Here is a 12409-nt window from a genome sequence, read left to right as displayed (position 1 = left end):
GAGAGGGCTTAGGGTAGAGGGACAGCCTGTGTTCAGGCCCAGAGGTTAGAGGAGGCTGTGTGTGCAGGAAAGCAGAGGCAGCAGGGGCTGGATGATGAGTGCGAGGTGCCAGAGGAACCTGAGAGCTAGGCATGGGCCAGATCTTCCTGCTGGGGGGTGGGATGTGCAACTTTTCCTATGGAGCAATGGGAAGCAATGGGAAGGTCCTGGAGACCCTGAAGAAGGCCAGGGGCATGCTGGAAGTTTGAGGAGTTGTTTTCTTGAGAAGGTAATATTTTGTGAATCCTTCAAGGATGACCAGGAGATATCCAAGTTATCCAAGTGAGGGAGAGGGCTTAGGGTAGAGGGACAGCCTGTGTTCAGGCCCAGAGGTTAGAGGAGGCTGTGTGTGCAGGAAAGCAGAGGCAGCAGGGGCTGGATGATGAGTGCGAGGTGCCAGAGGAACCTGAGAGCTAGGCATGGGCCAGATCTTCCTGCTGGGGGGTGGGATGTGCAACTTTTCCTATGGAGCAATGGGAAGCAATGGGAAGGTCCTGGAGACCCTGAAGAAGGCCAGGGGCATGCATTTTAGAGAAATGATCAGGGAGCACAAATGGGTGCAGGAAGCCCATGTTGCATACTTTGTCACCACCACCACCACCGCCACTATCTTCTGAGAACCCAAGAGCTGCCATGCTCTGAGGAGGGGGTTACCATTCACTCTCACTCAGCCTTACAAGTGTCAAGGAAGGAGTAGTTACCCCTATTATCCAAATAGGCACAGAGGTTTAAGTGAATTAGCCAGGGCCATCCATGGGCCATGGTGAAGTTATAACAAGAGTGACAACTCATCTCGGTTTGCCAGAAACATTGTCAGTTTTAGGTGCTGAAAGTCTTTTATCCCAGGAAACCCCCTCGGTCCTGGGCAGATCGGGACATGTGGTGACTCTAACATAATTTATGTCTCTTTTCAGAGACTGGCCCATATCCCTCTCATGGAAGCACTCGCTGACCCCGTCCACCCCTGAGGCCAGACCTGAGCCATCCCTCTGGACACATCCCCTTGGAGCTGGGAAAGGGCGGGGAATGATGTCGGGATGTTGCCAGGCGAGTTCCCGGGCGTAGGAGCTATTTGTCATCACCTCGTTAGAAGGGTGCCAGGTTCCTAAATATTGCCTGTGATTTTGCTAAATGTATCTTAACAGGAGTGGTGTAAACGCTGTCAGAGATGGAGGGGAGAGTGATGGCGCCATCCAGGATAATGAACTGCTTAGTTAAGATGGATCCGTCTCCACTCCTGATCCGCTTCTCGATACTGCGCTTAGTGGGGCTTATGCGTCAAGGCTGATTGGTGGCAAATTTAATGCCCTGAAAGACAGAGCTCCGTCTTTAACTGGTGGCTGAGTAATTGGTGGATTTGCTTCTCCAAGGAATGGTGTTGAATTGTACCCAAAAGGAAGGTGGCAAGGTGGCCTCTGCTTCTGGCCTCCCAGTTTCAGGCTCAGTTAGCATCTGATATGGGGTTAGTTGGAGCAGGAAGGCCCCCCCAAATTTTACAGATGAGGAAACTGAGGCCCAGAAAGAGGGAAAACTTGCCTGAGGTCCTAGCGCTGGGTGGCAGTGTAGCTGAGACCAGAACTCACCTCTCCTCTGCTCTTCACCGCTGTGCTCCTGGCTTTCCCCACCCCTGCCTGCTCAGCTGCGCCTCCTCATTCCCAGGGGCTCCACAGGAGGGATGAACCCCGAAGTGCTTCCATTAAGAACCCCCTCCCGGAGGGTCCCCAGCAGGCACCTTCTTGAGCCTCCTCTCTAGTTTTATGTCCTCTGCCTCGGGGGAAGTTCTCACTTTGTGGGGCTCCTGACTTTGACCCCAGCCTGGATGAGATGTCTGGCTGAGCTGCGCATCTCTGAATCTTCTCTTCTCTCCAGTCAGCTTCCAGATGCAGTCTCTGCTCTTTCAACCTCTACCTTGGAGAGTGGAATGCCGGAGGGAGTGCAGGCAACGGAAGGGGGTTGGCGGGAAGCGTGGTGCCACCTCGCTCTGATCCGGGGTGTCCTGTTTGGGCAGAGCTTGTGTTGAATGAAGCTCTGGACCATGCTTTACCACTTTGGACCCTGTGATTATTCCTGCATCCACATTACACCTGGGGAAACTGAGTCTCATGGCGGTCCCATAACTTGCCCAGGTCGCTACTGAATGCTAGAGTGAGAACCTTGAACCTATCGACCGACTTCAAATTCTGGGGAGGTACATGGGTGGAGAAGAGCCAGGAAGGATGGGGAGGAGATTTTTAGGAAAAGAATCAGTGCAGGGTATTTGGAAGATGATGGAATTTTGTGAAATCAGGGCTGGGGGACTATTAATCGGACCTAGAGGAGAACTTTTCCTGTGTTTTTCTCTTGGAAACAGCTCCCTTGCTATATGAACCCTTGTCATCTCCTCTCCTGTGTGTGTCTGTGTCTCAGAGGTGTTTTCTCACCTGTGATCCAGGTGTTGATTGGTGCTGTCATAGCCTTGCCTGGCACATCTGTTGGAAAATCACCTTGCTTTCCACCTTCTCCCTCCCCACCCCAGGCAGAGAGCCCAGCTCCAGACCTGAGACTTAGACCCCACATATCACCTGATGTTTGTCCTGGCCTTGGATAAGAAGGGTGGAGCCCATAGCTCATTGCCAGGCTGTGACCTCAAGCCCTGAGGCGGTAGGGTCTCCCCTCTGCCCACCGTCTCTCACATGAGCTGGCCCCAACCTCAGGTCTCTCTGTTTATGGTTCCTATCATTCAGTGTGTAATTCTGGGTCAGTCCTTTCCCCACTCACCTGACCCAGCTCCTCACTGGCTTCCCTGCCCTGTCTGAGAGCCGGGCAGCTGGTGAAGACTCAGTGGCAACCGATGGAGCTGCAAATTGGGGGAGACCACCCAGGATTCCCAAGAGACCCCATCAAGTAGTATGATTCTGCTCCAGGCAGTAGCAAGAAGTGGTAGAAAGAAATTGGCTTTGGAGCCAGATGGCTCTGGGTTCAGATCCCAGCTTGGCTGCCCTGTCCACGCGGCATGGAACGAGGTGCCCCGTAGCTCTGAACAGTAGCTCGTTCCTGTCGGTGACAGAGGCATATTTACAGGAGGGTACGAGGATCCAAACTGCCTGTGCCCATGAATGCTCAAAATGCATCACTTATTGTATTCATATTTTAATACTCTACTGATATTAATGGAATTCATATTCCAGAAGGAGAGGCAGATGTGCAAACAGACAATTGCACTTCAGTGTGACATACTCATGGTCGTGGCATCGTACAAGGCACTGGTTGCTGCCTGAGCTGCTGAAAAAATGGGAGTGAAAGTGCTGGGAAAACTAGAAGTGACACGCGCTCAGGCAAGGAGTTTTTAATCCTTAGAGCTAAACCTGTTTCTGCAGCCTGGAAACCCCGCTCCCTCAGCTTCCTGCAGGGATGAGAAGGGGAATGCCCAGCTACGAGCATTTATCCCCGCTGGCTGCTACCATGACTCCAAGTAGGGGCATCCCTGGAATGGAAGGCACAGTCACTCTCGCTTCAGTTTACAGCAGGGTTTCCTGATGTTTGTTTTCAAGGACTCCAGCAGGGCTGAGACTAGGGTGAGACTAGCCAGGTGCACTGGGGGTAACATTCAAAGAGCCACCCACTCACTCTCAGGATGGTGCAATGAGAGGGTGTCCTTTAATTTTGCACTGCAGGCCCCTTGCTTGTCTCACTCTATTCACTCCCATTCCTGGCTCAGGTTCTACAAGATGCTCTGAAAAAGATGGGCTCCAGAGTGTAAAATATTAAGAAAAATGTCCCACTCTGGCCCAAACTTGGAGGGTCACAAGGCACTGTGAGCACACACTCCAGCTTCAGGGCCTTTGCGCTTGACATGTCTTCTGTCTGGAATGCTCTCTCCTCAATACCCCCATGGCTCACACCTTCCTTTATACCAGCCTCCTCAGAAGGGCCTCCCAGGGCCCCTCTGGCTAAAGAAGCCCCTCGCCCATTACCTTCCATCACTTCACCCTGCTTTGTTTTTCCTCATTACGTTTATCACCACTGGACATATTTTCCATCATTTATTTGATTATGGGCTCTTCTGCTAAACTGGCAGCTCCATGAGAACAGGGATGTGTCTATTGTTACTGATATGTCCCCAGTGCCTACAACGGTGCCTGGTATGGAACAGATTCTCAATTAATATTTTTTTCATGCATAAAGGAAAGACAGGAAGAAGGAAGGAGAGAAAGTTAAGACAAGTCCTGAAGGGAAGAACGGGTTTAATTATACTTAACCCAATATCTCTTAAAATTCATGGATGATGGAAATCATGTCTTCCTGCCAGACATGGTGGCTCATGCCTGTAATTCTAGCACTTTGGGAGGCCCAGGCGGGAGGATCACTTGAGGTCAGGAGTTTGAGATCACCCTGGCCGACATGGTGAAACCCCATCTCTACTAAAAATACAAAAATTAGCTGGGTATGGTGGCAAGCACCTGTAATCCCAGCTACTCAGGAGGCTGAGGCAGGAGAATTGCCTGAACCCAGTAGGTGGAGGCTGCAGTGAGCCAAGATCACATCACTGCACTCCAGCCTGGATGACAGAGTAAGACTCTGTATCACACACACACACACACACACACACACACACACACATCATGTTTCCTGAAACACTGGTGAGAAGACCCCTATTCTCTGCACACTCTGGGAAAAGCTGTCTTGTCTTAACCTGTCAGAGCCACCCCACTCCTGCACACACCTCCTGATTCACCTCTAAGACTGAGTGCGTATGCAGTGAGCTCTCTGATCTCACCTTGGCATGCCCCTGTGAATTCTGCTGCCCCAGACATCTGCTGCACCTGCCAGTGCTCCTAACACTACCACCCAATCACCAGAGCTGCAACCACTCCCCTACTTGCCCTCCCCGCCACCGCCACACTTACACTTGTAATTCCCTCATGGCTTGCCAATAAATGGTGACCCTCCATCCCGCCCTGCCTGCCTCACAGGCACACACCATCTGCACCCACCTTGGGCTGCTCAAAGATTTATGCATCTGAGAATATGTCCTTCCGTCCTCTTTCCAGTGGGAGGAGGACCTTCTCGAGCCTTGATCTCATCAGCCATCTGGACTGATGATGCTCAACTCATAACTATGTCTGCAAAGGTGAGAGAGAGCCCAGGGGAGGGCGGCTTCACTGGAAGATTGAGCCACGTGTCTCAGAATTGTGGCCATGGGGTCAGGTCCTCAACTCCTATTACAGTTCCTGCCACAATGCCCATCCTCCATCTTTAGGGCTGGAAGAAAAAAGTATGCAGGCTGCAGATGTACAGTGTTTGCCACTTTCTCCCACCTCTTCCAAGAGGCTGTAATAGCGTGGTGGTTGTCATGGAGCCCGAAGGTTTGGGTTTGAATTCCAGCTCTGTAACTTGCAGCTGTGTGATCTGGTAGGGGACTTCACCTGTTGGTTTGCTCTCAGAAAGTGGGAATCATAATAGTTCCTCTCTCCTAGGAGTGTCCTGGTGATTAAGTGAGTAGATGTATATCATATCAAGTGCTTAGCCCAGTGCCTGGCACAAAGCAGATGTGGACATCTGAGCCATTGTCACGATGTTACACTCGGGCTTGGCTTGCCCTTTCCATGGGGTCTGTCCTCCTGAAGGTGGCCTCCTTGTTTGTCATGCCACATGGCTGGGATCATCCAGGGTGGATCAGGTTGCCTCTGTGCCCACCCACAGCCCCCCATCCGCCTACCTAGAGGCTGGCTGGTCACCGGAGTGGTGACTGTGTTGGGCATCTCTGTCTCACCCTCACTGCTTGTTCCTGGAGGGTTGGGCAATGCGTGGGCCTCTGCTTCCTGGATCCTGGCCCCGGGCCTGCACAGGGTAGGTGGGAGTGAACTGGGGTTGAGTAAATGAGGAAAAGAGGATCCGGGTTGGTCCTTCTGATCTTGGAGTTGGACCAGTTGGCTCTGGTTGTGGCTTTCTCGGACCAAGTGGGCTCCAAGGCTATGCAGGAGCTTGACCTCTGGCCTAAGTTAGAGGCCACCCTGGAGTGAGCCCCATGCCTTGCCCCTCACCCTGGAGGCTGGGTCCTGAAGCCTCGGACCGTGCAGGTCCGCTCTGACTCCAACTTCCACATTGATCCTCTCCAGGTCGATTCTTGTTTTGTTTTGTTTTTTGTTTTCCTGGAGTGTTGTAACCATTGAGTTCCAGGCAGCGGTCAGGCCCATGGGTTCCATCTATTCAGCTTGCCTGCACAATTGAAATCTTTGAACCCATCCTGGCTAGTTTTCTCATTAAGACTATCGGACAGGATTGATCCATTAGATCAATGACTGGACATCAGCCAGCAGGAAGCCAATCAGATGAGCCTGGATGATCAGCCCAGGAATGAGGTTCCCCTTGGAACTGCGGTGACGGTCCAGGCCTCTGGGATGGGGCTAGTGGAGGCAGAGGAGTGGGTTAGAGGCCTCACCAGACTGGACTTTGGTGTGGAGAGAGCAGTGTCCCCAAGATGTGGCTACCAGGGCAAGAGTCCCAGCGTCTGCTCCAGGCACTCCCAGGGGCAGCTGGTGGTAGTCTGGGAAGCATTACCCGGTGTTTGCAATGAGTTCAGACTCCTCCCCAGATAGTGGGTCTATAATGGACTTCTCTAACATATCACCACTGCCATGGCCAAGGCTTGGACCTGACCCTCCTTTTAGGTGGAAAGTATGTGTGATGGGAAAGCCAATGGCGGGTGTTAAGGAAGCCAATGATGGTTTCCCAGGGCTCTCTTTTTATCAGGAGTCATTTGTTTATGAGGTTGGAAATGGAGGCGTATGGGCACTTAGAACACCATGTCCCAGTGTGTATTTCTCAGATCCTGGCTGCGTAGGATGGTGATGGGGCTTAAGGGGTGGCTGAGCGACCCATATTCAAATAGGTTTGGAAATGCCAAGTAAATACATTTCAGCATTCATTTCCTGCAGGACCAAATAGATGAATCATGAATGCCACAACTCTAAAAAGGGGTGGAGGGGCCATGTTGGAGCACAGAAGCCTTCACTGGGGTATCTTATAGAAATACCTTGAGGCTCTTCTTGGAGGTGCCAGCAGGTCCTACCTTCAGGGGAAAATGTGTCCCAAGCAGAAGTGTTTTTGGTTTGGAGGGATCCATTGGAGCCAGGGAGGCAGCCGAAAGGGAGATGTTAAAGAGAGGGAAGAAGAGGGTGATTGGCTCCATTCGGGCCTGCAGTCACCATTCACAGAAACCACAGTGTGAACAGTGTCCCTCAAAGTTGTGCAACTACAGACCCCAGCCTTCCCTCCTCTGTCTGCTCTCTCCCTGGCCTTGCCCTCATCAGCCCAGCCCCCCTGATCAGCTCGTGCCCTTACCACCCCTTTCTCCTCTCTTCTGTAGGCTACCTGACAGTCAACATTGAGCCTCTCCCCCCTGTGGTGGCTGGAGATGCTGTGACCTTGAAGTGTAACTTCAAGACAGATGGGCGCATGCGGGAGATCGTGTGGTACCGGGTAAGTCACCACCACTGCCCCCTTCATGTCCATGGCCAGGACTGATGGGAGGTCCTCAGATCCCTCTGGACACCCTCACTGGCGTGGCTATGACCTCAGCCCTGACCCAGTCCTGAGTTGTCATGGGCCTCTGCTGGGTCCCCGTCCTCTGCTGACACCCTCCTTGGGGACTAGCCCTCCCTTCTACCCTCAGGATTGATCTGGTTTCCGCCTCCTTTGTGCTCCTATTATGCCCCTACTCTTGGAAAACTCCATTAGGCAAAGTAGAAGTTACTGAGAACACCCTGGGCCCTGGGCGCAGTGTAATCACAAGTGATGTCTGATGGTGGAATTTTGTGCATGAGGCTTTGGATAATGTTTTTGGCAAGGGAGAGAGAAAAACAGGAAGGCTTCCTGCCTTTTGCAAAATCAAATCACAGAGATAGTCTGCCACCTAATCTGACATATAGGACTAACCCTGGTGTCTGGCACCATCTGAGAAGGGAATTGGTTAGAGATGAGCAGGTACCCACCTGCCCAGGGCCCAGGTGTTGGCACCAGGAAGAACAGCTTGGAGTCTTGAGCACAAGTGGCCTTTTCAACCACTGAGTGAAATCTTCTTGTGTCTGGATGGGGCATCCCAGCCTTATATCCCTTTGCCACAAAGGAATTGGGGCTGGGCTCAGAAGGTGCAGTGGGCACTGATGCTTTTCTTGCAATGCCGTGCTCGAGTGTGCACAGATAGAGGCACCACCATCCTGGGGGAGAACTCTTCTTCCATCATCTAAACAGGGGTTGGCAACATTTTTTGGTGAAGACTGAGATTGTAAATATTCTCCTGTCTGCCAAACATTCAGTCTTGGTCACAGTTACTCAACTCTGCTGGTATGGCACCAAAACAGCCACAGACAGTGTGTAAATGAAAGGGCATGGCTGTGTGTCAATGAAACTTTACTCATGGGCACCAAAGTCTGAATTTTGTACAAGGTTCATGTGTCATAATTTCTTCTTTTTATTTTTTTTCAATGATTAAAAAAGGTAAAAACTTTTCTTAGCTCGCTGGCTGTAGAGAACAGGCTATAGAATGACTTGGTTCATGGGCTATAGTTTGCAAATCCCTGATCAGAAACCACATTTTCCTAATCTTTGTTGCCCTTTCTTCAAATGAAACCGATGGATAACACAGTCAGGTGGAGCTGTTCTGGAGGAAGTGATGGAGCGTGGAAGAGAGGGCAAGGAAGGTGGGGGGTGGGCACGAAGCTGTGATTCGAGATCTAGAGCTGGCTCCTCTGCTCCTTGGAGCTGTCACCACATCTACACACAGAGCATGGAAACTCAGAGGAATCCCTGGGGCATGCGTGCTCTTCATAGTCTTGACTCAGAACAGCTCTCTTCAGTCTCCTTCTTGCTCTTGGTCCAGGTGAGCTTTGAACCAGCCTGTCTTGGCTGCTCTGCTTTGCATTTTCGGTCTCTGATTCATGGTTTGCTGGTTGTTGCTATTTTGTTGGCTGTGATCTGCACTCCTGCTAATCAAAAATCATGGTTCTCTGTTTCAGCATTGCAGTCTCTCCTGCTTAGAGTTAATTCTAGTGCCCTCCACCCAAGCTCTTCAGGTAGCCTGGGCCTCACAGGTGTGAACCTGACATCCAGCACCCTAGAGGGTCCCAGCCTTAGGGAAGGGTGCCATCCTAGATAGATCAGTGGGCCTAGAGAAAGTCAAGGCATATGTTAAATAGTGCCATGAACTGAATCACTAAGAGGCGTATTTACAGGATATGAGAACTGCTTGGCTGACACAGGCTGCGAGCATCTCATTAGCACCTGGCAGAAGGACAGGGATAAATTAACTCCAGCTCACTGCTGATGATTGGACCACATCTCTCCTTCAGCCATCCCATAGATGGGATCAGAGGGAGGGGTGGTGAAAGACAGATAGAAATATGGAGACCCAGTGGGAACAGTTAATGGAGCGAAATGGAAGGAAGCTTGGAGATGGGAAAATAGCAGTGGGCACCTCATTGCCTTCCAAGCTCTTGAAGCAACTGTCCCCCTCCAGTTTGAAATCGAATGTTACCGTAGTCACAGTGGTGAAAATCTCCCTGCAGAGGCTCCTGCTGGAATTACGGGCAATGCTAGTGCCAGGCTGGGCCCAGGTGTAGAAGCCAGAAGCAGGTTTCCACATGGCTTGACTTGATGTTCTTGAAGATGGTGAGCAGGACTGGGGCAGGAGGATCCATGTCCTGGGCTGGACAGAGACTCTCCTTTTTCTTCTCCATCCTCCGGTAGGGAGACCCTCCTCTCTCCCAGACTCTCGCTGCCTAACCTTGATGCCACTGATTGTTTTAAGAATCAGTGGCATCTCTTACCAGTGTCAGGCCCTGTATATCGGGCCATGGTAGGCTGCACTAATTAATTTATTTCATTTCACATCCTTTGACTGAGGGCCTCTGGAGCAGGCATATGCAGATGTATGCAAATCACATGCAAATCACCCACTAGAGCCAAATGCCTGGGCCCTTGTAATTCTGTAGCTGGACGGAGGTGGTGGCTCAGCTGACTGGTTACTGTCCTCAGGTCCCAGGGAGCCCACGTGCCCTGCCTATGATGGGAAGGATGGGGGCAGAGGAAGGAAGGAAATTCCAGGGAAGGGCTCCATGTGGCCAGTTTTTGCCTGCTGCCACTCTAGCTTTCCGTAGTGATTGTCTCTCTTCCCAAAGAGGCAGCTGAAGGGAGAGAGATAAGAGCCTACCAAGATGGGGGCTGCAGGAGTCAAGGTCAGGGCAGGGCTTCCAGAGGGAATGGGAGCAGTAGCAACGGGAGTTCCAGTGTCCTCCAGCCAGACCCTCCTCTGACCCCTTCCTCCCCTGCCAGACGAACCCCCCCCTCGTGGCTTCCTTCCCCGTCTCCCTCTCCCCACAGCCTGCCCCCCTCCTCCAAGCAGGGAGCTGCCGAGTGCTGTTTGTTTTCTGTACGTGTGTTTGCTTCCCGTCCCAGCTTCCTTTCTCCATCCTCTGTGAATGAGCTTACAGAGCCCGGCTTGGAAGGAAATGAATAGATTACACAAGCCCAGTCAGGACTGTGTCTCCAACCCCGTTAGAAGGAAGAAGCAGGGCATTGTGATGAGGCTGCCACTGCCTGCTCAGCACAGTGGGCACAAAATGGCCCAAAACATGTGTCCAGCCCAGCAGCCTCCCTTCTGGTCCTAAATACATTATCTTAGCAAAGGGATCATCCTGAGCTGTCAGAAAACATCACGAATGCATTGGATTCTTTGGGTAAATCAGGGCAGCTGATGAAATTATCTGAAGCTATAGGGATCACCTAACCTTGGAGCTAACAAGACCTCTGGCTGGATATTTGGGAAGGTCTTGCTTGTGGACCCCTCAAGGGAGGGGAAGGAAATTGGGAGGAAGTGGCAAGAGCCTGACTCTTGAACACTTTACCCCCATGGTCTGGCCAAGGGGGAGGAGCTGAGCCCATTTGTAGAATAAGATGCCAAAACTATGAGAACAGACTCAAGAAAGTATGTGTAATCTTAGCCCTTGGGTCTGGGTTGCCCAATATGGTAGCCACCAGTCACACGTGGATGTTAACATTTAAATTAAATCAAATTATTTTTAAAATTCATTTCCTCAGTCAGACTGGCCACATTTCAAGTGCTGGCTAGCCACCTATAGCTGGTGGCCTCCATATTGGACAGGTGAAGTATAGCACGTTTCTATCACTGCAGGAAGTTCCATTGTACAGCCTGCTGTAGAGCACTGAGATTTTCTTCTGCAGCCTCTGGAATACACTGTGCTCACCTGACAAGAGAATAGCAGTGAATGCTCATTGAGTCAGTTTTCTAGGCAAACTTGCCCTGAAATGAATTTTAGTAAGATGGATCTCATTTGGTAACCTGACATCATTAGATTGTGTGTGTGTGTGTGTGTGTGTGTGTGTGTGTGTGTGTGTGGTGAGGGAGGGTGAAAAAAGGGAGATGGTCATCATGCTCAAATCACTTCTTTGAAAACATAAAGATGTCAAGAGAGTCGTCAGCCCTGTGAGGTGCTGGGTATCGTAGTTGTCTGTTAAAGCCTTGTTCAACTTGAGAATGCTTTTCACCACCCGCCTCTGCTTTCTCCACTGTTGCAAGGGTTCATCTCCCAGATTTGAGTGACCAGGCTTCATCTTCACAGCTCATGTAGATAAGCTCCACAAAGCTTTTTTTTTTTTTTGGCTAATAGAGTAGGGGTGCAATTCTATACTTCACCAGTAGGAGGCTGTCACCTAATAACTAATCTACCCTAGCACTTAAGTCAGGACTTGGTTCAAGAAAATGAATAATAAATAATGTTCTTTACTTAATCATTCCTATTTACATCTGTAACTGGGGACTTATTTATTAATGCTGCTTATACTAATTTGAGTGGCTGACATTATTGAGCCTTTACTATGTGTGAGCACTAGATCAAGTGCTTTACATAGATGATGATATTTCATTTTCGTGTTTTCACTGCAAGGTAGATACTATGATTAATTCTGTTTTCCAGATGAAGAAACTGAGGCCATTCAAAGCGACTGTGTCTCGGGTCGTGTTGCCTTCCCTGACTTCTCCAGAAAGCTGTAGGCACATCCTCCTCCGTGAATCCTCTTTGTGGGTCTTTACACTAGTGCTTACCTCAGCATGTCAAAATACCTGCCCCTGGACCGTGATTATCTGAAGAGCAAAGACTATGTCTTTTTTCCTGCTGTATTCTTGACACCTAGAGCAGAGTCACCTCAGTGAACATTTGCTAAATTAACAAATCATAGAGCTATAATGTGCACCCGTTGATAGACCATGCTATGTAGCCCACTTCTGTCTCATGTGGGCATCTGTGTAATGTTGATAGTATCTGTTGGTCAGGGGGTGGGGAGTGTGGGTCTTTGGATACTCAGGGGGCTTTGT

General features: G+C 50.6%; 1 protein-coding gene across 2 annotated transcripts in view; it reads left to right on the top strand.

The window, feature by feature from the left end:
• IGSF21 (immunoglobin superfamily member 21) overlaps positions 1-12409 on the top strand; it is a 281206-nt gene that overhangs the window by 103938 nt on the left and 164859 nt on the right. Inside the window, exon 2 of one of the 2 annotated variants that reach the window (XM_055260925.2) lies at positions 7388-7500. The exons of the other annotated variant lie outside the window; for it this stretch is intronic. Coding sequence (XP_055116900.1) covers positions 7388-7500 — 113 coding nt within the window. The remainder of the gene's footprint in view (positions 1-7387; positions 7501-12409) is intronic. 2 annotated transcript variants of the gene reach the window in all.

Source organism: Symphalangus syndactylus, chromosome 22 (genome assembly GCF_028878055.3).
Source record: "Symphalangus syndactylus isolate Jambi chromosome 22, NHGRI_mSymSyn1-v2.1_pri, whole genome shotgun sequence".
NCBI lineage: Eukaryota > Metazoa > Chordata > Mammalia > Primates > Hylobatidae > Symphalangus > Symphalangus syndactylus.
The sequence above is the reverse complement of the archived record's forward strand: the minus strand, read 5'-3'. Positions and strand labels throughout refer to the sequence as shown.